Source organism: Ochotona princeps, chromosome 5 (assembly GCF_030435755.1).
Source record: "Ochotona princeps isolate mOchPri1 chromosome 5, mOchPri1.hap1, whole genome shotgun sequence".
NCBI lineage: Eukaryota > Metazoa > Chordata > Mammalia > Lagomorpha > Ochotonidae > Ochotona > Ochotona princeps.
Genome location: NC_080836.1, coordinates 68,273,421 through 68,299,848, shown reverse-complemented (window position 1 = coordinate 68,299,848; position 26,428 = coordinate 68,273,421). Strand labels below are relative to the sequence as shown.

Here is a 26,428-nt window from a genome sequence, read left to right as displayed (position 1 = left end):
CTTCTCAATTTTGTTTTCATTATTTTTCCCCAAAAGATCCTTTTTGGATGTTTTTCCCCCAGAAAAAATGTTGCTCCTTTCTCCAGAAAAGTAAATGTGAAGGGACTGAGAACTGAAGAATAGGATTTTATCATGTGGGATCATGCCACAGGTCATTGTACCATTGAAATTACAATTCCATTGAGGATGTATGCTTGAGTGCAGGATCTGCTGAGCTTTGTGTTATTGACAGTGAGGGACTAGTTAATTTTTTGTGTTGGGGGGTGGGAGGGATGACCTGCACGTAGTACCATGTCAGTGGTAGGATATGTACATCACTTCTGGCTTCTGCCCACCAAGGGCCAGTTGAACCTCCGTGATAATCAAATGTCTCCAGATATTGCCAGATGTCCACTGTGAGTCCAGATAATCTCACTTTGAGAAACACTGATCAGATATATCAATAAGAAGAGCTATAGCAAAGGGTAGATAGACAAAAAGCATTTTGGACAAAATGCAGGTGAAGTTTTAAAACTGGGAGGACAAGATAACCTAGGCAAGAGGAATGCAGAAGGCAACAGCAAGGAAAGGGAAGTGGGCAAGGGAGCCCAATGTGGGCGCTTGCTGGGAGTGAGTGGCTGGGAAATCAGAGCGCTGGCTTCCTGTGCTAGAGGGCTGGGGGGTGGGGGGAGGCTCTGATCACCCCCCTCCTGCTCTGTCCCCTCTGCCCTTCGGTGCCCAACACATAGAGGGCCTGATGGCTGTTTGTCCACTCATGTATTTTATGTAGAACTATGGATTGGTTCCTTGACTTTCAATTGTTTCCTCTGATTCTTTTTCATGGCATATTCTTGGGGAAATACTGGCAGAGCGTGTCCAGGTTTGGGGGTGTTGCTAGGCAATGAGACCGCAGTGTAGAGCCGGAGTTACCAAAGTGAATGGGAACTATGACTTTCTGGCCAATCCCTTTTTGTAATTAGTCATCTCCTCCTAATTGATTCTCAGCGAGTTCAGAGGTGATCTAGACCAAGCAGCTCCACCCTGCATGCATGCACGGGCGCGCACACACACACACACACACACACACCACCCATTGTGTTTTCATGTTTGTGATATAAGGATAAACTTTATTTGAAGAAAGAATTCCTTCAGTTAAAATAAGCATATTTTAGGAAATGGCAGTGACATCCTAGAACCTGGTTTTTGCATATAGTGCTGAGAAAAGAGCTGAAGATAACAGAACAAAAGCAAGATTAACACAGTCATCCTTGGGAAACCACAGGGAACTGGTTCTATCACCCCTTCAGATAGCACAGTCCTCAGAAACTGACTGGTGTTTCACATGGCCTAGGCAATCCTCCGGTTCATTTTGAGTCATCTTCAGATTATGCCTAAGATCTAATACATTGTAAGTGCTCTGTAAAGAGTTGGCATTTTGTGTTTAGGGGGAGGGATGGGATGGGGAGGATAATGATAACAGAAAGGTGCATATGCATTCAATAAAGGTGTAGGTTTTATGGCAGTATTTTCCATCTTCAGTTGATTGAATCCACAGATGAGGAATCTGAGCATGCAAAAGATGGATGCTGGATATTTGGCTTATTACATAATTCAGAAATTTGTAGCTTTGAGGGATGCCATTTACAAACCAATTTTCAAGATAATTATGATGTTTGTTCTTAGGGAACCCTCTGCGCATGGACAGAGCCTCCGAGGCTGCCATCGACGGCTCGCCATCACCTGTACCCAATTGTTTAGATTGGTGTGATTAGGCCTCAGTTCTAGAGCAGACTGAGCAGAGTTAGGAGAGTACAGGAAAAAGGAGTAAAAAACAAACAGAAAAGAACTAAAGAACATTGGTTTGTTTTCTTGGAAAGGACAGGTCAAGAGATGGTTTAAATCAGAGAGAGAGAGAAAAACACAGTAGTTGAAGTGGTTTCTAGATATTACAAATCTAGTAGACATTTAATCTTTTTAATTAACCAGAGTGGAAAGCTACTGTTTGGCTCCTGATGCTCATTCTTTTGTGGTAATAAAACTTACAACTGGCTGATAGCCATGGAAAATAAACACACATTTTCCAACCACCTTGTTTCAGGCCCTTTATCAAAGTTCTGGTTATTGGGATGTTTGGTAGTAGATTGTTGTTTTTGGGGTATTTATGTTTTTTCTTCCTGAAAGGCAGAGAGAGACAGAATGAATGAATGAATGAATGAATGAATATCTTCCATCTACTGATTTTTCTCCCCAGAGGGCTGCATCAGCCAGTTATGGACCTAGCCAAAGCTGGAAGCCAAGAACTCTGATCTGGTTTCCCACATGCTTGGTGGGGGCACAGGTAGTTGGGTAACTTCTGGGTGCTTCCCCAGTGAATCATTACCAGGAAGCTGCCTGGACTGGAAGTGGAGCAACCAGGACTCCCCTTCAGCACTCTTTTATGGGATGCCAATATTGCAAACAGTGGTTTAACTCTCTACTCCACAACTTAGGGGCCTCCCCCTTCCCCTGCTCCTCCCCCCCCCCCCCCCCCCCCGCCCAGCCTGGCCGGACTTTGAGAGAATTTATTCTTTGCTTCCTTGTTCCTTGGTGCTATCTGAACCACAGGCAAAGTAGCCCAACCAGGAGCAACCATAGGAACTTCAGGGGTCCTTGAGAATGAAGGTTCCTACGGTCAGAATCGCATGATATAGGGAGCCTTGGCCCTAATGCCATGGGGTGCTACTGACACTCTGGTCCAACCTCTACAACTACACATGAGAGATTAACGGTTTATCTTGTGCTCAAGCCTCTCTTATTTGGAATTCTTCTGTCACTTTCAATTTTGCTAATCCTGAAAAATAGCCTCAGATAATGGCCAATATGTTCCTCTCCAGATGAGGAAGTTAAGGTTACTGAATAACACAAAGCCATGCAGTTAATGATGTTCAGGATGCTCTTTCTCTAACACCAAAGCACTATATGGCACTATATGTACTATATGGCACTTAATACCAAATAGATCAGGCCCGGCGCGATAGCGTAGTGGTTAAAGTCCTCCCCCCGAACATGCCGGAATCCCTTATGGGCACCAGTTCTAATCCCGGCAGCTCCACTTCCCATCCAGCTCCCTGCTTGTGGCCTGGGAAAGCAGGGGAAAGCAGTGGAGAATGGCCCAAAGCCTTGGGACCCTGCACCCACGTGGGAGACCCATAAGAGGCTTCTGGCTTCATATTGGCTCAGCTCCAGCCATTGCGGCCACTTGGGAAGTGAACCATCAGACAAAGATCTTCTTTGTCTCTCCTCTCTGCAATCTGCCTTTCCAATAAAAATAAAATAAATGTTAAAAAAAATACGAAATAGATCCAGAACTGGATGCCTGAATGAAGCTGGTTATGTTGGTCTCCATTTCTGGGACATAGGTTTGGGCCAGCATTGCAGCACTGCAGGTTAAACTGCTGCCTGTGATACCAGGATCCCATAGGAGACATAATTTGAGCCCCAGCTGCTCATCTTCTGATCCACCTTCCACCTCATATGCATGGGAAAGCAACACAAGATGGTCCAAGTACCTGGGCCCCTGCCACCTCTGTGGGAGACCTGACAAGTTCCAGGCTCCTGACTTGAGCCTCATCCAGCCTAGGCCATTGCAGCCACTTGAAGGGGACACGGTAGGGGAGGGGTGGAAAAGTACATGGAAGAACTCTACTCTCCCTTTCTCTCCCTGTAACTCTGCCTTTTAAATAAATAAATCTTTTATAAAGAGACATAGAATTAATCTTGCAGGAAGAGTTTGGTAGATCTGTTGTTTCTCCTGCTGCTTCATTAGGAAGCATCAAGTTCCTTCCCAGAATTTGTATCTGGCTTAGGTGTAGAGCAACCTGACAAAGAAGGACGACCCAAATGTATTCAGCCTTCCCACAAATCTCTACTAGCATCTCCTGCCCATTCTGGCTTAGACACAGCGATAAACAAAATAGATAAAAATGTGTGTCTTCATTTTTTTTTCTTGTGGACTTTGGTAGACAATAATAGTAAATTGATAAAATTCTAGGCAGTGGTAAGTATTAAAACCAATGCAAGTGAAAGAGATAAGGAATACAAGGTGGTAGTTGATAGCAGTGGTGGGTGGGTGTGCAGGTGGTACATTATAAACATAGTTCAGATAAGGCTTTACTGAGACGGTGAAATTTGAACCAAGATCTGAAGTTGGTGAACAAATGTACATCTGGAAGGAAAGTACTTTTGCCTTACAAAAGACATACTTTATATATTAAAAGCTAGATAAGCCAAAAGTAAAAGGGTAGGAAAATGTGCTTTTGTAACCTGTGAGCATAAGAAAATTGGAGTGTTTACATTAACAGTAGACAGACTTTTCATAATGATAAAACAAAGTCACAATAGAGGCATAATCATAAAAACATATGCATCTAGGGATGGGCCTTCTGGAGCAGTGGGGAAAACTGTCCCTGGGATTCTGGCATCCCATTTGGGTACTGGTTCTTTTCCTGGATTCCCTACTTTCTAGTAATGGCTTGGGAACACTGAGTAAGATGGCCCAAGTGCTTCGAACCTTGATGCCCACGCAGGAGAAACTCCTGCATTTGGACTGGCCCACTGATGGCTGTTGGCATTCAATTAGGGAGTGCACCAGCGGATGGAAGATCAAGCTCTATTTTTCTCATTGTAACTCTTTTTAAAAATACATGCACCTAACACCAAATTTCTAAAGTGTATGAAGCAAAAGCCCCACAGAAATATCCTTAAGTTGGAATAATTGCATAGTAGCTGGACCAAACAGGTGCGTTTTACAGGTAATTGCAGAGCAGCTAGATCAAACAGATAGTTGTTACCAGAATCAGAAGAAGAGAAGCCAGGACTTACTGCTTTTTCAGGCACATTAGCTGGGATCTGGATCAGAAACAGAGCAGTGAGGATTTGATCAAGCTCTCCGATTGAGGTTTTACGTTGAAAACAGCGACTTAACCTTCCGCACCAAAACACCTGTCCCACCGTTGCAATTCTGTCTTACTTTCCTTAAAAAACTGTTATTTATTCATTTTATTTGGAAGGCAGAGTTAGAGAGTAAAGGGGAGAGAGAGAAAGATCTTCCATCTATTACTTCAGTCCCTAAATGGCTGCAAACGGAGCTGGGCCCATCGGAAGCCAGGAGCAGCTTTTTCTGGGTTTCCCACGGGAGCTCAGGAGTCCAAGCACCTGGGCCACTTTCTGTTGCCTTCCCAGATGCATTGGCAGAGATCTGGATCAGAAGTGGAGCAACTGGGACTTGAACCAGCACCCCTGTCAGATGCTACTGCCACAATCAGAGGCTGGCTGCATTGCAATGCTGCTCGCAACTGATAGGATGAAAATTGTAAAAAAAAAAAAAAAAAAAGCCTCTGAAAAAAAAATTAACTTTCTAAAGAACTGACACATGGAATGCCATCAGTCCACCCCAAGCAGTATGTTAAATACAAAGGCCAAGCCCAGAGGGTACATACCTCTTAGTATTTGATCTGATATTCCAAAACCGCAAACCAGTCTGTGCTTTTGCACTTCAGCACAATATGTGCTAGAAGAAAAGGGGAGCATTGCAAGGGCTCACTGGGAAGTCTGGTGATAAGAACCTACATGCTGATTTGGGGGATGATATGCTATTCACAGTTAAGACCACTTAATCTGGCTGTAAATGGATTTTATGTTCATCAATACCCATCAAATACTATATTCTAGTTAGAAAATACTTTTCATAGCAATGTGAGTTAGCAGTGATTAAATTGTGTGAATGATTATGTGTATGTAATCACATATGTATGTATAAGATGATGAGAGTCAGTTTTGAATGTTTGGGGTTTGAAATCTGAATATGGAGAAGACTAGAATGGTCCTAGATTAAAATTGGGAATAACAGGATGAATTTGTGTTTTTAAAGACAGAGAACAACATGAATGACTACAAACTTTGGGACCACATCAGTAAGAAGGGAGAAGTAACCATTTATTGAGATGACAACTTATGCAGGTAGAAGTCAGGAATTTGGTCAGAGACATAGGAAGTTTGAAATGGCTACTAGCCATCTGTGTAGGAATTGCAATAGGTCATTTTTTCCCAGGGAAGAAGGTTATGTGGCAGATATAAATTTCAGTCATCAGTTTATTTAAAGCCTTTGGATGATGCAGGGAATTAAAGAGTCTGGGACGTTCCTGATGGAAACCATCCTGCTCTACATCTATAAACAGTGTGTAAATCCAGTCTGGAGTTCCCTATTTACATACACGCACAGATCAGTTCCTTAGGTTCCCCTCTCTGATTTATTCACTCAAGCTTTAGAAAACAAGCATTTATTGAGTATCTTCCATATGCAGGGCACCATCTCAACATGGCTCGCATGCAAGTAGCAACATGTCTCAAAAGATTTCACCTAGGTGATATGAATTAATAGGCAATGCAAGTAGACAATGTAAAGTCATGTGTCTTATCACACTGCATGGTTCATATAAATTTATTGCCCTGATTACAAAGATGTTTTAGATAATATTAAGCAATGCCTTTGCAAGAGAAAACACATAACTCTGTTTTCTCACCACTTCTGGGAGGCCAAGGGACAAAGCTTATCACTGTTTTATTTACTTGTTTTTTAAAAATAAACCTAATGTTTCTAAGAGGTTACAACGAATTGGAGTAAACTTAACCCAAAGTCCCCTAGAAGTGAGTTTTCTATGTCACATCAACTCATGACCTCTGAGTGTTGCCTTTCTAAATTAAACAGTTATGGAAAATTTTACTCAATCGTTTGGTTGTTTTGTCCTTTTTTTCCTTCATCTTTGCAGTTGTATTGTAAAATGAAACACTACTGCAGAAAACTACATAAATCAAGCGTATGGCTTATTCAGTTACCACACAGCAAACACCTCCAAGGTCATGAAACAAAACTTCACAAGCCACCCTGAAGCCCCCTCAGTTTATCCCAAATGAATCACACCCCTCCCTTCAACACTTCGCCAGCAGTAAGCCCATCTCTTAGCTTGTTCTTCCCATCTCTTTCCTGAAGATTGGAAACTGAACCCAGTGATAGTTAGACCCAGGTTTCATCCCCTGTACAAATCTATCGATAGAGTTTTTGAAGATGAGAGAAGCATATCATATTCAGTTGTGTCTCTGAAGTTTGAGAAATTTTTAACAGTAAATGCTTGTCAGCACTTATTAGATGTTCTAAAGTGGTGTCATTCTATTATTTATTGGTTGAGATAACTTTTGTAAAGACATATATCCTTGCCCATTATTTAGTTGTGCAGTGATGTTTCTCAGGAGGAATGGAGGATTGGTGCTTGGTTCTTCAGTTCTGTTTACCAATTTTCAAGATAATGATTTAGGCTCCTCTCATCCTCTAAAATTAATAATGGCTCTTCATATTATTATGAAATCATGAGCTTAAACAGATTTGACGAATTCCAACCCAATGCAATTCTTCACTAACTAAAAATGTTCCATCTTTAGCCACTATGAGTCTCTCAAGGTGATGCCTAAGACCTTTAAAGCACCATCCTAATCATTGATGGCTTCCTTGGCACCTTGTATAACAAGATCCAAGGGCCTTTTTGTTAATTTCCTACCTTGTACTCTGAGTCAGTCCTTTCTACAAAGAGACATGGTCCCTTGTATTCATGAATTGTATCATAAAGGTCACAACCTGGGAACTCATAGGTTTGTACTGATACTACCAATTTAGTTTTGAAGCTGGAGTTTTCATTCAGTATCTTCTCTCCTACTTTAGTGTTAACCTTTCTTGCACACAGGAATCCTGGTTCCTAAGGACAAAGGAAATGACATAATTGACTACCACATGAGTATGCATTAGTTTTCTCCAACATTATACACATGATAGTCTCATATCAATTTTCAGATTCATGGCAATATGATCATTTAAAATCTACATTGCCGGTTGATATAGCCTTAAGCATTCTTTATCCTCCATTCTTAGCTCTGGGGGACCTATATACATGATAGCTACAGTCTTTCAGTCAGTCAGTATCTGTCTAGTTACTTCGTTATGTGACGCTCAGTTACTAGATTTCTCAGGAATGATTCATGGGAGCAATATTCCTTGAACTCAAGCTGTGCCTATTATACTCGAAAGGTATTCTGGATATAAACTCTTTGGCTCACACTTATTTGAGAATATAAAACCTGTTTCTCTCACATAGAGCATTAGTGGCAAACAAGATAATTCACTTTTCTTTATGAACTACATGTTCTATTTTTCTGGACACTTACAGGAGAGTCTGTTTTTATTTACAGCTGAGGAAGGATGGGCTTGGTGCAGTGATGAAGGTACTGCTGGGGACAACCACATCCGGCATTGCAGTCTCTGGATCTTAGTCCTGGCTTGACTCTTGATTTCAGCTTCCTGCTACTGTGCACCCTGGCAGGCAGCAAGTGTTGGCTCAAGTGATAACACTCATGGAGGAGATCCAGATTGGGTTTCTGGCTGCTGGCTTTGACCTGACCCAGACCTGGCAATTGTGAGCTATCTGTCTCTTTCTTTTCTCTTGTCTGTCTGCCATTTCAAATAAATAAACTAAATTCATTTTTTTAATATTTAAAAGTTCTACGAGTTTACTAGAATATAGCTTGGTATTGGTCTTTCTGGGTCAACATTCTCTGAATAGATTATGTGTTCTTCAAATGTTTATCTTCAAGCTTTTTTTTCTTTAAATTTCAGGAAAGGTTTCATGTTGTCTGTATATTCAATATTCTTTGCCCATCTTTGATATTTATCGTGTTCTTTCAGATTACTTCTTGTTTTTGCCTTATTTTAGGAATATGTTTACTTTTTTTCATTTTGAAATAAATTCAGATTGGCAAAAATAATCCATAAAAAAATAGAAGTCATGTCAATTGTTCATTCAGTGCCTCCAAATGTTAAAGTACATATTCATCTCACAGTTGTCAAACCTAGGCTGTTAGTGCTGATATGACTCTGTCACGTAATACACAGATCTTACTGAAATTTTGATAGTTCTATTAAGGTTCTTTTCCTCGCTCACCCAGAAGTCCGTCCTAAATCACACACTGCATTTACTTGTTGGACTCTTTGACCTCCGCTAATGTTGAACAGTGCTCATCTTTCCTTATTCATATTTTTGAAAACTATTGGATAGTTTGTAGACTGCCAGCAATGTGAGCTTCTGTGATGATTTGTCCTAAGTTTGTGTCTGCTTTCTCAGCTTGGATGCCATTGACATTTAGGGCAGGATAATTCGTGCTTGCCAGAGGCTATCTATGACGAAGTCATTTGCATGTTTCACATGCAGAGGTCCTTGGCCTTTGCACAGTCAGTAGCACACTTTCACTTCTGAGAACCACAAGTGTCTCCTCGGGAAAGGAGAAATGAGCTCCATCCAGTAGCCACTATGTTAGGTTATGTCTTTTATCAAGGATATTGCAAAAGTAGCACATGTCCTTCTGACAGCATCATATCAGGCAGACTGTTCCATTGTTGGTAATGTTACCTTCTGGCCTCATAGTTTGGGGGGTTCGGCCACATTTCTCCACTGTGAATGTAATGTTTTCCCCTTAGAGATAACAGGTGTCACATTAGACTATGGAAACGTTCTGCTTCTCTTCATGCATTTACCTACTAATTTGACAATCAAGAGTAATTTTTTTGGTATAAAGTAATTATTGTAGTTTTGGCAACATTTCCTTTTACAGTTGTTTATTTCTACTGAGAACATTTTCTCTTTTTTTTGTTTCTGTGAGTCTGAACTCACACTTTCTCTTTTTATTTGCTGGGTTACCATCCGTTACTATCATTACTGATGTTCTAAATCATCCCAGAACTATGTCCATTGGAAAACCCTTGAAGTCAGATTGTTCATAAACACTTTGAGAATTTATTGAAAGTGAGAAATGATAAGATTCTCGATCTCACCATCAAATCACCTCCAGCTCTCCCACATGGGCATTCTGAAGCTCTCCTATTGCCAGGCTATGTGGTTGGACTTTAATCAACAGACAATAGTGATGATATTTTTTTCCATTAAAAGGCAACAAAAAACAATACCCAGGAATCAGTTGATGAGGTCTGCAAGCAAGAAAACATGACCCTGGACCGATATTGATAGCCTAGCAGCTAAAGTCCTCGTCCTGAATTCGCTGGGATCCCATATGGGTGCCGGTTCTAATACCAGTTGTCCTGCTTCCCATCCAGCTCCCTGCTTGTGGCCTGGGAAAGCAGTGGAGAATGGCCCAAAGCCTTGGGACCCTTCACCCACGTGGGAGATCTGGAAGAGGCTCCTGGGCCCTGGCTTCAGATTGGCTTAGCTCTGGCCATTGCAGTCACTTGGGGATTGAATCATTGGACAGAAGATCTTCCTCTCTGTCTTCTCCTCTTTGCTATTTGACTTTCTAATAAAAAAAGAAAGAAAATAAATCTTCAGAAAGAAAAGAAAATGTGACCCTGAGGCAGCCTGGAGTTGGCGGATGGACACTAGCGCCCTCATAGGACAGTGAGTGCAGGAAAGAGGGAGGCGTGACAGTTTGGATGCAAACCTCTGATGGGCAGGGCCTGGATGGTTCAAGTGGTGTCAACCATCACCCCCCACCTCCTCCTAAGAGAACTGTGTGATGGGTACACCAGCAGCTTCACCAAGCATTGCCCTCTGGGGAGCTGCTGTGCCCTCAGGAGTCTCTCACAGCCTTTCAGCCTTGACTCGTGCTCCAGAGGCCCCACACTCCAGGAGCATCTGAGCTACTGCCAACATCTCATGACTTTGAGGAGGAGAGATCTGTCCCTTTGACCTTCTGTGCTGTGTTCTGCCTTACTACTTTCTTAAATTTCCTCAGTAAATAGGAGATAGATTTAGAGGCAGGGCAGCCACAATAGCAAGTGTCCAATCTAAAATTAAAGACAACGGAGAAAGGAATATTGATTACAATGCTTAATGCTTTTAGAAATTTTGGAATTGTTAGCACTCATTCTATATTCATACGTTGCTTTCCAAACAGATTATACCAACTTAACAATCAGTGTTTCACACTGTGGACTAGTTAACCTCATTGTAGTTTTTTTGTCTGTTTTAAGATCTGTTTTATTTTCACTGGAGAATCACATACACAGATAGGAGGAGAGACAGAGAGGAAGATCTTCCGTCCGTTGATTCACTCCCTAAGTGACTGCAACGGCGGGAGCTGTGCTGATCCAAAGCCAGGAGCCAGGAGCCTCTTCCGGGTCTCCCACGTGGGTGCAGGGTCCCAAGGCTTTTGGGCTGTCCTCGACTGCTTTCCCAGGCCACAAACAGGGAGCTGAATGTCGGGAAGCAGGACAACCGGTATTAGAACTGGTGCCCATATGGGATCCTGGTGCATGCAAGGTGAGGACCTTAGCTGCTAGGCTATCGCACTGGGCCCCATTGTTTTGGGTTTCTTCCTTGCGGTTCACTTTCTACCACAGACACCTGCACTTATCCCTTCCCCCCCTAAAAAAATTCAGAAAACACTTTGTTTTCCTACCACCTTTGTAATTATTTAGTGACCTTGTGATATCATATGGCATCAGTAACAGGTTGTAGGGAGAGGGCTTCGAACGTCTTTGCATTTGTAGCATCATCCCAGACACTTTTGTGGTTTTTCTTTTTTTCTGTCTGGAGGGCAGCTGTGATATCCAGAGGTAGCGCATTCACCTTGCAGACATGTGGCAGCAAGCTTAAGGGCAAGGCTGAGAACATCACAGGCGCACTGCTGTGATGTGCACAGAGGAGCCCGATCAGTGCCTCCCTATCAGCAGATACCTTCTTCTGTGAACCAAGAAATTTCTCTTTATTTAAATTGTCTAGTTAGTTAGATTAATCTAGGGTTAATGGTTTGTGTGTGTATAGAAAAACTTATGGAATCTTGACTATGCGGGTTGAAAATCAAAAATCTGAAACTCCAGGCTGAACACCACCTACAGACAGAATCCCCTCTCATTTGAGAAGCAGCAACTGTTTCCATCTGCTGGTTCACTTTCCGAATGACTGCAGTGGCTAGGGCTGTGCTGGAGCCAGAGACAGGGAACACCAGCCAGGGCTCCCATGGGCATGGCAGGAATCCTGTGGCTGGAGTCATTGCCACAGGCTCCCGTGGTGAACATTAGCAGCGAGCTGGAGGCCTGAGCCAGAGCCTGGAATCAAACCCAAGCTCTCTGTTTTGAACAAAGGTCTCCCAACTGCTGGCTTAACACTTGCCCAGGCCAATCTTTTTTTCCATTAAGGAATTGAAGTAATTGGATGAAGCCTAGTCACATAATGAAGGGCAATGTGTATTCAAGTGCATGGGTTGAAACCTTACACAAGAATGTTCCCACAGAAACATCCAGAGTAGTATTTAACTAAATATCTGAGCGCCCACGTCCAGCCCAGGAGACACATTAAATTCAGTTCTGCTTCACTTGCAGCCCAAAACATTCCGGCAAATAATGTTATCAGAATTCTGTAAGACAGCTTAGATATTCCAGACATTCCTTATCCTAGCTCACATTTGCTATGACCACACAAGGTATCTGCATGCTTTGTTTTTACTTCTCATCCCTACACTCTCCACTGAAATCTAAGCCTCTAAAAATCAAGCCACTCCCTTGTATGTCAAAGGTCCTAAGAAGCACTGATAACACTGCCATCTACCTGCTTCTAAGTAAGATTTTTTTTTTCCTCTCATTTTATTCCAGATTTTGCTATGGTATAGGCCTGTGATGTCTAATATAACAATTAGCCACATCTGTTAAACATTTGAAATATGGCTAATGTAAGTTGAGATGTGCTATTAAATATAAAGCAATGACTTGTTTCTTTACACAAGAAAAAGGAAGATGAACTGTCCTAATATGTTTGCACTGATTTGGTGAAAAATAGGATTTTAGATATATTGGATATTAACTATTAAAGTTAAATCTCATTGAATTTTTTTTTCATATTATAGCCACTAGAAAATGTAACAGTGCATTTATGAATTATATTTGTGGCTCACAGTATTCCTATTGGACTGAGCTGGTATATACATAATTTTCTGAAATTCAATGTGATTTTTATAATTTTTCAATATTAATATACATTAAAACTTTTATTTTAAAAATAAAGTAGGCTAATGGCAGCATTGTTGGCAATTCAAGAAAACCAAAATTAAAATGAAAAAAAAATGTGTAATTAAAGCACTAGAAGAACAGAGAATCAGTACTTTGTGTCCAAAAAGCTTAACAATTTTCCCAGCTTACTGAATTGTGGGAACTCAGCTTTTCCAGGGAGTAAATATGCTATTTTTAACCTTTTTTTTATTATACAGTTTCATAGGCTGTCTCATGGGAGTATCAACAATCACTTGCAAACAAAATCCAACCAGAAAGTTCTCCGCATGTGGCTCAGCACATCTGGCCTGCCCAGTCCTCCTCCCTGAGTGGCAGGCTGCCTGATTTAGGGTCTTGCTCCCCTAGAATCCTGTCAGGCTGCCCACAGCCAGCAGGAGGCAAAGCAAGAGCATTGTGGGAGGCCAGCCTGGTGAGCTTGGGTCCCAGGCTTCCTTCCCCCTCCCTTAGGGCCAAGGGACATGTGTGCTACATTCCATGGACGCCACTGACTCAAGAATTTATATGGCATGTTCCCTAATGGGTTGAGATGAAAGCTTTGGGGCTGGCATGGTTCATAGTGGATAAAGCTGCCACCTGCAACACCAGCATCCTATATGGGCCTGGTCCATGTCCCAGCTGCTCCACTTTTACTCCAGCTCACTGCTAATGGCCTGGAAAAACAGATTATGGTTCAAGTGCTTGAGCCCCTGCTAACCATGTTGGGACTGAAGAAGTCTTTGGCTTCTGACTCGTGGTCTTGGCCTTACCTAGCCCTGGCCATCGTGGCCATCTGTGGAGTGAATCCATGATAGAAGATTCATTTTCTGTCTCTACCTCTCTATGACTCTTTCAAATAAATAACTCTTGAAGAAAATAATCACTTCCAAGTTAAAGAGATCACAATGCCTGCTCTTAGCAGAATGCTTCAGATAGGAAGCTCAAATGCTGCTTTAATTTTTTTTTGTATATTTAAAGACCTATTTACTTGAAAGAGTAACAAAAGAAGAGGAAAAATAAAGGGACAGGAAGAAGGGAAAGGAGAGAATGATTCTTCTATCCGCTGATACCTCAAATGTCTGCAACAAACAGAATGAGGCCAGGACAATGCCAGGCGTGCCATTCTGGTCCTCCAGGTGAACGGCAGAGACCCAAGTGCCTGAGCCATGATCTGCCTGCCAGCCCCATTAGCAGGAAGTTGGAGCAGAAGCTGTGTAGCTGGGGTTCCAACCAGCACTCCATGTGGGCTGCTGGCGTTGCAATCAGCAGCTCAATGTGCTGCCCCCGGAGGCCCAAATTCTTAAAAGACGAATTGAAATTGGGCTGCAGTGTTGCTAACATTATCTCCCAGTGAAGAACCAACTCCTGCTTGTAGGCACCCAAATGAGAGGCACCAGAACAGGGTGACCTGGCAGGTGGTGAAGATTCTGGAGGGATCCAGAAAGTTTGCCTCCTAACTCAGCAATACCAGTTTTTCTGGAAAGTGAGAACTGCGTGTAGGAAAATTCACTGATATTGCTGTCTGCCCTGAAATGCCCCAGGGTAAATTCCTCAAGAGGAGACATCTTCAGCGAGGTGCCAGTTATCACTGTGTGGTCGATTCTCAAGCCTCAGTATCAGTTTTCCTTTAAGGGAACCTGTAGAGGAGTGTGGCTCATCTGTCTGCACAGTTGTAATGCCTCGGTGACACTTTGGGACAGTCGTGTTTGGTAGGCGGACTCATGGCATCTGCCACCGCCCTGTGAATCATGTGGGCATGTGTCCACTGGGGGTCCTGAGCAATGGGGGCAGGACTCAGGAATCTGTCTCAGCAGGAAAGATTTCCTTTTTAAAAGTATCATTTCCACAGTATTTTAACATCTTTAAGCAGAACTGATGTGGCTGAAAAAATTGGCTCAGATTACTTGCATTAGAGTGGATATCTACTATCCCATCACCATAAATGTTAATGCATTTATTGCTTTTTGCCACACTATCCTGTTCAATAAATAAGAGAAAATGGTGAGAGTTTCAACTGAAGACAGAATCGTTATAGTTGTGCTAATTTTAATCTTTTAGTCATGTGACAATGTAACATGTGGCACATGCACATAGTGTATACATAAGCCACAATTCTGACTTCCAGACTTTTAGGTGGAGTTTTATATACATTTTTTTAATACTTCTCTATGAGTAGTTGATGGATGAGTGAATAAGTGAATGAATGAACAGGAACCTATCAGAAAAATTTTAAAATACAGTGTTGCCATTGACAAGATAAAATGAAGGTACACATCTTAATTTTGATACTTAATGCAAATCCATGTGGCTTCCAAAACATTGTCCACTCTTTCAATTGTTTTCCAAGCAACAGATGACAGCTCATTTGGTTGGTTGGTTGGTTTTCCCTTTGTGAGAAATGAGAGGCAGCCTTTGGAAGGAGACATCTGGAAGGTCACTGTCAAGTTCTTCCTCTTGATCATTTGATGGTAGGCAAATGAGTAGATGACGTACTCACAGGTTCCTAACCCTGTGCAATGCGTCTTTCAGCATTCCCTTTGGGGTTTGCCTTATTGAAATCCTTTTTATGTCAACAAAATTTTTCGAGAAGTTGCTAGCTCATGTTTAGAGACTAGGAATTTTTCTTTCTCCATAGAAACTGTTCTGAAAGGTGCTTATATTCCTATGCTCATCCATAGTCTATTCATAGCATCCGATGCCACAACATCTCATTTGCAATGTCACATACTTGACAAATAGTACCATTATGATTAGTCACAGAGGGAAATATTGAAAAATGCATAGCTTCCCTTGAAAATGACAAGTCTTGACTGGGAAAAGATCAGGAAATCAATTCTTCTGTGTACTTCCAAGGATTTGGGATGTTAGATACATTAGCTTTTATGTTTTCTCAGGTAAAATGTTAACTTCAACGAGTAACTGGATCTGCTCATTCACTGGAACTACAGGAGGCCCAGGGACTTGTCAATCTCAGTTTTCATTGTGTCCACATGGCACATAGTAGTAGCTAAATAAGTATGGATTATTCACTCAGTAATTCAGACAATATTGATTTAGTTCATGCCATGTGCATGACACTGTATGGAAAGCTGGGAAAAGGAAAAAAACTTGGAAACACTAGAGCATCCGTTCTCTTACATGGTAGAAATTAATGCAGAGTCTCGTGAATGAGTGGACACATTTGCAGTTCTCCGAATGCTGAAAAAGTTAATTGCCATGATTAGCACACATAGTTCAAAACCGCCATGGAGTTGGAGGAGAAATACAATTCTGAAAGAATTGAGACAAAGAGGAAAGGTTAGGAGTGTCTAAAGAATGAACTTCTTAGAATAGCAGTGAGTTAACCTGAGAGAACAGAGCTAATGCATCAAGTCCAGTGGCACAAGGGTCTGGAAGGTGTGGGGAGCAGGGCCCTAGTCTGATGGCGCGGTGGTTTGCAGGAATGGTTAACTAGTATGGGGAGAATGGAACTTCATTCAAATGTTTAGGATGCTTCGGGGCTTTGATGATTCCCACAGAGCAGGAAGCATTCACTCCCTAGTTCAGACCAAAGCAACTTTTAATACTTTTACAGTTCTGGAAGACTAACTGGAACTTGGGGAGGTAGTTTACACTTCTGGAGTAGGGTAAGGCAACCAGCTCGAGGGCCTCTTGCCTTTGCAGAATTCTCCCTCCCACATGTAGTCATCAGCCTTAACCCACGGCTTTAGCTCTGCCTGGCCTGTTGCATGTTTACCTAGCTTGGCTGCATCCCTGCACCCGTGACCTCATCGGCAGGTCTGCCATCTCTCTCTCAGCCCAGTCTTGCCCTGTTAGCATGGCTCACAGCCAGAGGCTCACCCTGGGTCATTTTGTGGAGAGCATTGGAGCACATCTTCCACATGCGTGAAGGGTAGGGAGTTCTGGTGAGGAAGGAAGGACAACTCGCAGAGCCCTGGCACCCAGCATCTTGCTTGGTGAAGGAGGGTTAATAGAAATCCAAGCTGGCCTCACGGAACTCTTGTTTCCTAAAACCTGTAGCCCAAGAGGGATGATATTTGAGGGATAAGAATCCTGTTTTTAAGGCAGGAGTACATTGCAAAATACTTAACACAATCAGAAAGTTCTAGAGATATTTTTGTTATCAGATGACATCTGCCTGCTTGCAAGATAAGACGTAAGTCCAAGGAAATGAACGCAGGTTATCTTCCCTTTTTAAATGTATGTCCATGCATATTTGTACATGTATGTGTGCAGACATGTATATACACCAGCTTCAGACCTAAGGATTCTGTATCTTTTACTTTGCAAAACAGCCACAAAAGATAGAGAATCCTACGCTTTCAGACAATACATTGGATTGTTTTAAAATAGTCCTCTGTCAGTCACAAGCACCCGGAACTCTTATGAACAACACTGCTAAGCCAGGAGAGGCCCCTTATCTCATCTTTAAATGCAAATAAGGTTTCCCTGGTCAAATAAGTGCCCACAATAGAGCATATGTAGCAAGCTTCTGTAATAACAGAGCCTCTGAGATTTGGAAAAGGAGAGCTCACTGCTATTCTTTCAAATCTTCAATGAAGCATAAATGAAACTCTGCAGATGCAATTATTTCTCACAGTCCAAAGCACCAGCTGTGTGCATTAGAGTGCCACGTGGTTCTGTTTGCCAGTCTGTCTGGTCTCTGTTGAGCATGTCATTCGGCACTTGGTGTGAATGACAGCTAGGATGCTAAGGCCACCACCCTCTTATTCCTTATTGAGGGAATGTTTTCAAAGTTGTAGCTATTGTTTGGAGAGGACACATCTGATCATTACTCTCCACCTACAGCAATTACTTTATTAGTCTAGAAGAGGAAGGTAGAAGATAACTTAAAAAAAAGCAATATGTGGAATCCATGAGGTACTTAAAAAAAGCTGGAAAACAATTAAGCTCATTATTGGTACAAAGAACATTTAAAAATTCATGCAAGTATTTTCATTTCACCTTTTACAAACTTTTTGAAGGCTTCTTATTTTCATACTGTAGTGTTTGTAACCCCCTCTCCCGATGGCTTGTTTGGTTTTAATTTTTTTCCCCAATTGGAAGCAGCGTTAGACATGTCAGTTCTTCCACAAGTCAGAGGAACCAGAGGCTATCCCACTGAAGACAGTGTGTTCAGCTATGGAGTGTACATCCTTGGGGGTCAATGCCAAATACATCAGGTGTATTCTGGCTTGGCAGGAACCCATACCTTTCATGAGTGAAGCAACAGGGCACCAAATCCCCACGTCTCAAAGGATGTGATGCTTTTGTAATGTTGAAGAATGTAGGCTTCTTGAGAGCTACTTCAGAAGACAACCAAGATGAGGCCATGATTGGTGTCCATAGAGGACCTGCACCAGTCTACTGTGTCATTTTAATAGGGGGAAACATTCATTCCCCAGAGCTGATCAGTCCACATCGTAAGCAAGTATTTGGTTATCACATTATATTACCTGATGACTGAATAAGCAATCCAGGAAGAGTAAAGCAGACCTATCTCAATTTTCCTTAGGAGGCATGGATGCTCATGCCTGGCCTTCAGACAGGGATAGAAATGCTGTCTGCATCAGTACAAATCAAAGCACACTCCTGAAATCGTGCCTTCTCTGCCTGCCTGTGGTTTGGGGACAGTTCAAGACACCACACATGGCATCTCCATCTTTTTCTTCTCTCTAGTGGAAGAACAAATTGGTGGGTGGATTTCCTTTCCTTTGAATAAAGTTTCAGCAGCAGTGCCCAAATGCTTTTCCTTTAATGCTATCAGACCACATTTCTTTTTCAGAAATGTGTTTTTTTCAGTTTGGTAATAGCTATGTTTAGTTCCAAGCACAGAGACGATCAGAAAAATGAGATCAACTATTTGCATCTCCACTATTTCTACCTTTATATATCCCTAATGATCCTAAAACACAAGGGTTTTTGTCTCATTTATACTCAGAGCTACACTCAACTAAAGGTCCTTTCCAACAGAAACACACACCTACATACCCAGAGAACCCCTTCCTTTTTATTTTTGTGAGCAATCTTCCAAAAGATACAAAAGGCTCAAGATAGAATAAATTTCCTTGTCTTGTGTGTGCAGAAGTTTTTTTTTGCATGGCATGTGTGGCAGCACTACATTTATAAAACACCTTTGAACTTGATTTTCAGTGATGTCAAATTGAATAGGAACTGGGTTCCTCCCCATCAGAAAGTACTAGGTGGCTGTATTTGAAAAACAGTGCTGAGCCTCATTTGGTAGATACCTTTTCTCTAAGAGCTTCTGTTCTCAAGGCCACTGTTTCTATGCTGGAAAAAAAATCCATTTTCAGTAATTTTAGGGAATTTGTCAAAGAGAATAAGTATTGCTAATTGCTCTTCTTAAATATGACATCATCACTAGTTAAAAAATACTATCACAGATGATGAATTTGCCATATATTTCAGCTGTAAGACTATACTCAGATTTCTGAAGAATGGAGAAAAATCCTCTTATGCAATGTCTCAATCAATGACCATTTCCTTCGGTATAGGAGTTTAGACTGGTAGAAACTTACTTCAGATTTGATTTATTCCTTATCCTTCCTGGCACCTGATTGTTAGTGGTATGTAAACAACCAATGAGATAGGCATGTTTTCCTTTGATTATAATTTGCCATTTGAAAAGTGAAGAATATGCCTTTAATGTACAAACCAGTTCATCTGTCTTTTTGATGCAGTGCCTCTGTCAGTCTCTACTTCAGGAAAGATGAGTTTGCAGAGATTTCTAAAAAGGCAATTCTGGATTTAACTGTCTCTAAACTACACACAGGAGGATGCATTGGCGATGACTGGGAAGCGATTTAGAAACACCAATCTCCTTTTATATATTTTTAAAAAGTGTGAGTATTAGAGAAGCCAAAAAAGGATGTGGATTCCCCTTCTGGTACCATCTGGCTTCATCTATAAACCATTATCATTGCAGAAATAATCATTTGTAATATTGGAAGAATGAGGAAAACTCAGAGGTCTCATCTAAGCATACTTACATGTACTTACATAAGGGCTTAGGATGGCTTGCTAAGAGTTATAGATCCTGCTTTTAAAGGACCAGGCCACCATTTTACAAAGCTATAAAAATTCTTATGTCAACACTAAACTGTGAAGATATAGTCGTATCTATAGATATTGCAATGAGGCAGAGCTGGGCTTTTCAATGAAAAGTGCCAAGACCTCTGGATCTCCATACAGGAGAAACAATGAACCTGGACTACCTACACCATTAAAAAATCATTTCTAGCTGGATGTGGAAGCCATACATGTAAAAGACAAAACAGTATACCTTCTTGAAGGAAACACTAGTATCTTCATATACCTGTGCAAGCAAATATTCTTCAGGCAGCAAGCAAAAAGCACTAACCATAAAATAATAACCTGTCCATCAAGATACTGGTAAGCGCTCATGAGCAAAACCGAACTACAAATAAAATTTAACACTTGAACAAGCACTTCACAATAGATGACACATAAATGGTCTATACTGAGCTGGTGATCACCTTGTTAGTGATCAGGAAAAGTCCAACTAAAGCTAAGGTTCGCTGGAAGGCCCCAAAACAGAGATTGATAATACCAGGAAGGGCGCGGCTGTAGGTTAACTGCAACCTTCAAACACTACAGTGGGAGTATGAACTGGTTCAGTTCCTTTAGCAGATGGCATCCCTTTGACTCCCAAAACCAAACACATGCTTACTCTGTGAACCAGTAGGTCTACTCCTTAGTATGGACTTAGCAAAATGTGTACTTGTTCACCAAAAAACTTACAAAAAATGTTTGCAGCAGCCCTATGTCTGCTAGTGAAATTGGTATCAACAGTAACCTGAATTTCAAGCTTATAGCCTACAAACATGATGAATGAAATAGAGCTAGCACAATGAACCCATTTAGCAATGAGCAGCAATATGAATGAAGCTACCAATTAAGTTGAATGAAAGCAGCCAGCTGGAAGATTATATAGGGTGCAAGTTAAATAGATGTGTTCATTTCCATCTGTACATTTCTGATGTCAATAAAATATCTTGAGAGAATATACCAGATCTTTCCATCGGCAAGCCTTTAAAATCTTGAAATAAGCTGGCTAGTTACTGCTTTCACTCCTTAGTGCCAGGCCTTTGGGGTGATTCAGTTCTCTGTTCCCTCCACAGAACAATGAGGAGTTGAGATTACTTCCCCAGATTATGAAGTTAAAAGATTTTTTGGTGGATCTCCTAGAACCGAGAGGAGGCAAGAAGTTAATGAGGAGGAGATTGTGGTTTCTGCTGAATAGTGATTAACTCCAGATTTTGAAAATGATCTTTCAACCAAAAAGAACAAGGCCAAAACATTCCAACATTTGGAGGAAACCAACTCAAAGCAATTTTCTCTCGTGTGACTATCAAAATAGAAGCGGGGAGCAGCAGAAAGGGAATGCCAGCTCATCAGATCACAGCTTCCCAGGGCTTAGTTCACCAAAAGCTGAGGGGGACAGAGCACAGCACAGGATGATTCCAAGGGCGAGCTCCTCCAGCGGTGATCAACAAACCAACAGAAGGAAAATCTTTCAAATGGATGATCAAAACTTACAGCTGTTTTTCTCACCAGAAGAAAAATGGAGTGAGCTGCGTGTCCTCCCACTGCTCCATTTCCTGCTTCTGTGTTTACTGAATGTGGGCACGGCATGATCCATGAACACCAGGTTCAAGCTTAAAAAATTGGGACTCAACAGGATTCAGTCTAGTCAGACTTAGCGAATCCCTTAATAGTCTTGTTCTTTTCTAAATCCTCCAGGAACCTATATGCATTTCAAGAAAATACCTGCTATATGAAAATTCCAGGGAGACTATTATGTGACATAACGCCTAAGAAAAAATTCCTAAGATCCTGCTTTTTCATATTTGGTCTACATGAATTTTAAACCATGTTCTGATAATTATGTACCTGAGAATTCTCCGCATCTAACAAGAGCAGTGTGATAATACAAACTTGTTCACAGATTTCAACCAGATCCTAAATATGGAAGAAACACCTGCTGGCCTGGTTGTTTGCTTTACAGACACATCCCATTCTTCCCAGAGCGTGAAGGCCTTGCGTCCAAGTTCTTACCCAAGAGCGTGAAACAGTACCACAACCACCCTTGTAGAGTGTAACTATTCTTGTGTTTCTCGCTCACCCTGCAGGAGATGGAACTCAAAGTCCAGAGCAACTACATTAATCAAACAATACCTTTGGCAACAACCACGGTCTGACGTATGCTGTGCTTGAAAAAATATATATACATATCACTCCCAGGCTCTGGGAGTTAGGTAAGTTTGGACTGAGTGGCCAGGAGGGGTACACAGGTATTTAGGAATGACACCAGTACTTTGTTTCCGTTGCAGGACAGTACAGAAATTCAACGATAAAGGTGTGCTTCCAGGTGACAGGGCACAGCTAGTTCTCAGGCAAAGGACCAGGGGTTTGGTTCTGCCAGCACTGCCAAGGGCAGAGAGAAGCTCCCGTCTCTCATCCTCATCTCTGGGCACTTGTTAAGGTGCACAGCTGTGCCTGGCTGTGGAGATGCTCTGGTGCTTTTCTTAGCAGTTCTCAACCTTTTACGTCTGTGAATTCTCTGGAGATTTTCTTTAAAAATGCCTCTTTAGAAACTTTATTCCAGAGATGCCTGTTTCAGTTAACATGGGTTATGACCCAAGAATCTGACGTTTTATTTCATGTTTTCTTTTTTTCTAATAGACTTTCCTTGTGCTTTTGGTGCTAGCCTGTGGTTTGGGTGACATTTTGGGAAGTGCTGCTCTTCATGGTCAGCAAGACGGGGCTGGTTCTCTCCTCACTTCTGCAATGGTAAGTTAGCACTGTGGGCCCCCATCGGGGAGGCAAAGGGCTTCCAACAGTTTAGGCTCCTCGAGGTACAATCAACTCCAATCTCAAGATGAGGACCAGGGCTTCATACTCAAAGTTGAATATCTGGATATAATTGCTCTTGGCAATGTCATTTTCCTTACACTCTACATAAATCAAAAGGAAATCACTCTACTCACCCCAAAATGCTAAGCATTCTCACTTCCAACTGTATTGTTTAGCTCAGCCAGGTGGCAATTTGGTTTAGTGATTTCAGAGGCAGATTTCTCTTTAAGACATTGTCGCTTTCTGGTTGAGTTCAGCAAATTTGCTACACAGTTAAAGCAAGTCATAAATCAGTAATTTCCATAACCAAAAAGTATACAAAACTTCAGTGGCAACACTTTAAGCAATGGAAGTTATATTCCCAAAAAGGACATGGGAAATATCCATTCACTTTTTTTTAAAGATAAGTTTTATTTCTCTTTTTCTGTAATTTTTTAAAGAGACATAAGGAGATCTTTGATCTGCTGCTTCATTGCTCAAATGGCCACAAGAGCCTGGGCTGAGCCAGGTTCATGCATTTGGCTTCCTCCAGATCTCCCATGTGGGTGGCAGAGACCCAGGCCATTGGCAGGAAGCCAGATGGGAAGTGGAACAGTGCAGACAAGAGTCAGTGCCCAAAGAGGACGTCATAACCCCAGAAGGCAGTTTTACCTGCTATGCTGGTCCTTGTCCATTGCCTTTTGCTCTTATTTTTTCATGAGCTTTTTTTTTTTTTGAAGACTCTTTGTATTCTCATTTAAAATTACTTTGTGGAGAATTTTTTAAATTCTTGAGTAACACTAATAATGAGGTTTAAATGATCCCTCTATTGGAGATTTTGGAAACTAGGCTTACTAACCATCGCCACGGACAATCTGTAAGTGAAGTGTTTGGGAAGGTTTGAACAAGTAGACCCATGGACTACTGATCCTCTGATCCTGGGCTTCCATCATGAAGCTCCATTCAGGAAGCACTCCATGAGGACGAGTAAGGTGTTGGACAAACAGTACAGCACATCCACACACGGGAATAGCACACCAGTGTAAAAGAATGAGGAGCTCTCTGTGCTAGTCTGCTGGGGGAAAAGGCATGGTGAAGAGAAATGTCTCATATGCTAGCTTTTGCCTATTAAAGCAGGAGCTAGGAACCAGCGATTTTTGTTTCCCCCTATATGCATACACAGAATAGAACACAACAGTTAACTAAGAATATGGTTGGCTTTTTTACCTACCTGGGGAGCAAATGGTGGGGACCTTATAGGATGAATAATTTATACTTTAATTATACTTACTTAGTTGCATTTTTTAAAGATTTATTTATTTTTATTGGAAAGTCAGTATCACAGAGAAGGAGAGAGAAAGATCCATCCACTACTTCATTCCCCAAGTGGCGCTACAGCTACAGCCAGACTGATCTGGAGCTTCTTCCCGGTCTCCCATGCAGGAGCAGGGTCCCAAGGCTTTGGGCTGTCCTCAACTGCTTTCCCAGGTCACAAACAGGGACCTGGAAGTGGAGCAGCAGGGACATGAACTAGCGCCCACTTGAGGATTTTGCCACTAGGCTATCACACCAGGCCCAATTGTATGTTAATAAGCATGGATTATAAACTCCAAAACACAGTCTCACTAATTTCTACTCACCTATATCAGGAACTATCAGTCTGCCACCTCAGACATACGGTAGAAAGGAATGAAATTATATCTGCTTCCTGTATCAATAAACACAAAGAATGCTAAGAATTTCTTTGAGAACAATATTTTAAAGTACAAAAGTCAAAACTCCCAAAAATATTTTCAGTGAAAGTTTTTGGTTTATAAAAGATAAGCAAAAAACTCAATTACAGAGAATATATCATGGTTGGATTGTGAAATCTTTCTGTGTGACAACATTGACACAGATTGAAATACAAAAATACAGTTGTGATTGGCAAATGGCACCAAATTAGACAATTTTATTATTTAACATAATGTCAATGTATGTACATTATCTTCCCAAATAAGAAACAATTTGACCCCAAAGTTTAAAATGCAGTTTCCAAAATGAATCCTTATTACAAATTTGAAGGGGAAAAATAGTCCTGCAAATTAATACCAACTTGATTTTCATCCTTGACTTTTATGCACCCTGTACCAATCACCTCTCATACAAAAATGTATATTATAAATAAAACTTTCAAAAAGATCTTGGATGTTTATTGCACATCATACAGAATGCTTGCCATTATCTGAACGGCTTTGAGCCATTCCCTGTGTTAGCACTTTAAAATATGTACTTAAACTTGGGTAAGAACAACACTGCAGACTTCCGCACATGTAGGATCATAGTGTTTTTCCATAGCTGGGAATATATAATCTTACTGAGTCCAGCTTCTGTCACTTTTTCTAAAATAAGGATGGCTTCTATTTTCTATGATTAAAAGTAATTACAGACTTGAGCAAATCAGAAGTCCTGTTCAAATGTCAGTTTTCATTTTTGCAAACAGAACACATGTAGAGGGATTTCATCCTGGTCATGTATTTCTTCTACTTCCCAGGACCAGCTCTCTGGGCAGCATGCATTGTTAAAGATTCCACCACAGCGTTCCTAAGAACATTGCCCATCCTTAACGGTTGATGTTTTGGTCTCCACATTTTAAATCTCCGCCATTATTTAACCAGTACAAACCAGTCATAATGCTATGGCCTTCAAAATAAAAAGCTCCTAGCAGGTTTTCATACCATCTAGCACAGTGCCTAGCACACAGCAGGCATTCAATAAATATCTGAGTGAATACACTGTAAGACCATTTCCTACACATAGTATGAATTACGGATGATGGGTAATATATTGATTTAGGGTACACAGACTTAACAAAACTAAACGAAGAACACATTATGACATAGAAACAGACACTGTTAGTTTCTACCATCTTGCCCCAAGACAATGCATACTTGAAGGGTTAAAACTATTTCAGTAATAATAAAAATTGATTAGTCAAATGTTTTTATTTTGCCAAAGAACTACTCTAACAGTCGACCTTTGGCAACTCCCAAACATACAATGAGCCCCCCAAACAAAACCAAATTGCACTATTACAAAGAAACGAGTCCATGAAACCACAGAGGAGGTGCCAGTTATGGGACAGCAACTTCAAGGAGACGATTGTTTTTTCGTTTGCATGTTGGGACACTCCCATTTTTCTGGCTGCCCTGAATAAACTTCACACATACTTTGTCCTGTCTGAATTGTACCAGGAACCTAGGAGAAAAGATAACGAATTGAATAGTAAACACTAAAACAGCGGATCATCACAGAAATACTAGCTTTCTATTTTAATGGATTCTGGCCCTAACAAGCGTAAGTCCGTTAACTCATATTTTCTTAAAGAAGGGGTAAGAATAACTATTTCATGTTGTAATTGTAACTATCAACACATCTCCATTCTTTGTCTACTTTTGCATAGCAGAACAGTCAAACTGGCAAAGGGGTCCTATTAAAGACCATCACATTGAGAAAATGAAG

General features: G+C 41.3%; 1 protein-coding gene and 1 long non-coding RNA gene across 5 annotated transcripts in view; one reads left to right on the top strand and one right to left on the bottom strand.

Annotated features, from left to right (window-relative positions):
- Positions 1-22,860, top strand: part of LOC131480384 (uncharacterized) — a 274,695-nt gene extending 251,835 nt beyond the window's left edge. The window contains exon 4 of the long non-coding RNA XR_009245476.1: positions 22,778-22,860. This is a non-coding gene — a long non-coding RNA (uncharacterized LOC131480384). The remainder of the gene's footprint in view (positions 1-22,777) is intronic.
- Positions 22,861-24,858: 1,998 nt separating this feature from the next.
- Positions 24,859-26,428, bottom strand: part of MYO1B (myosin IB) — a 173,301-nt gene continuing 171,731 nt past the window's right edge. For all 4 annotated transcript variants that reach the window (XM_058664747.1, XM_058664746.1, XM_058664748.1 and 1 more), the window contains one exon: positions 24,859-26,164. In XM_058664747.1, coding sequence (XP_058520730.1) covers positions 26,041-26,164 — 124 coding nt within the window. In that variant the 3' untranslated portion in view covers positions 24,859-26,040. The remainder of the gene's footprint in view (positions 26,165-26,428) is intronic.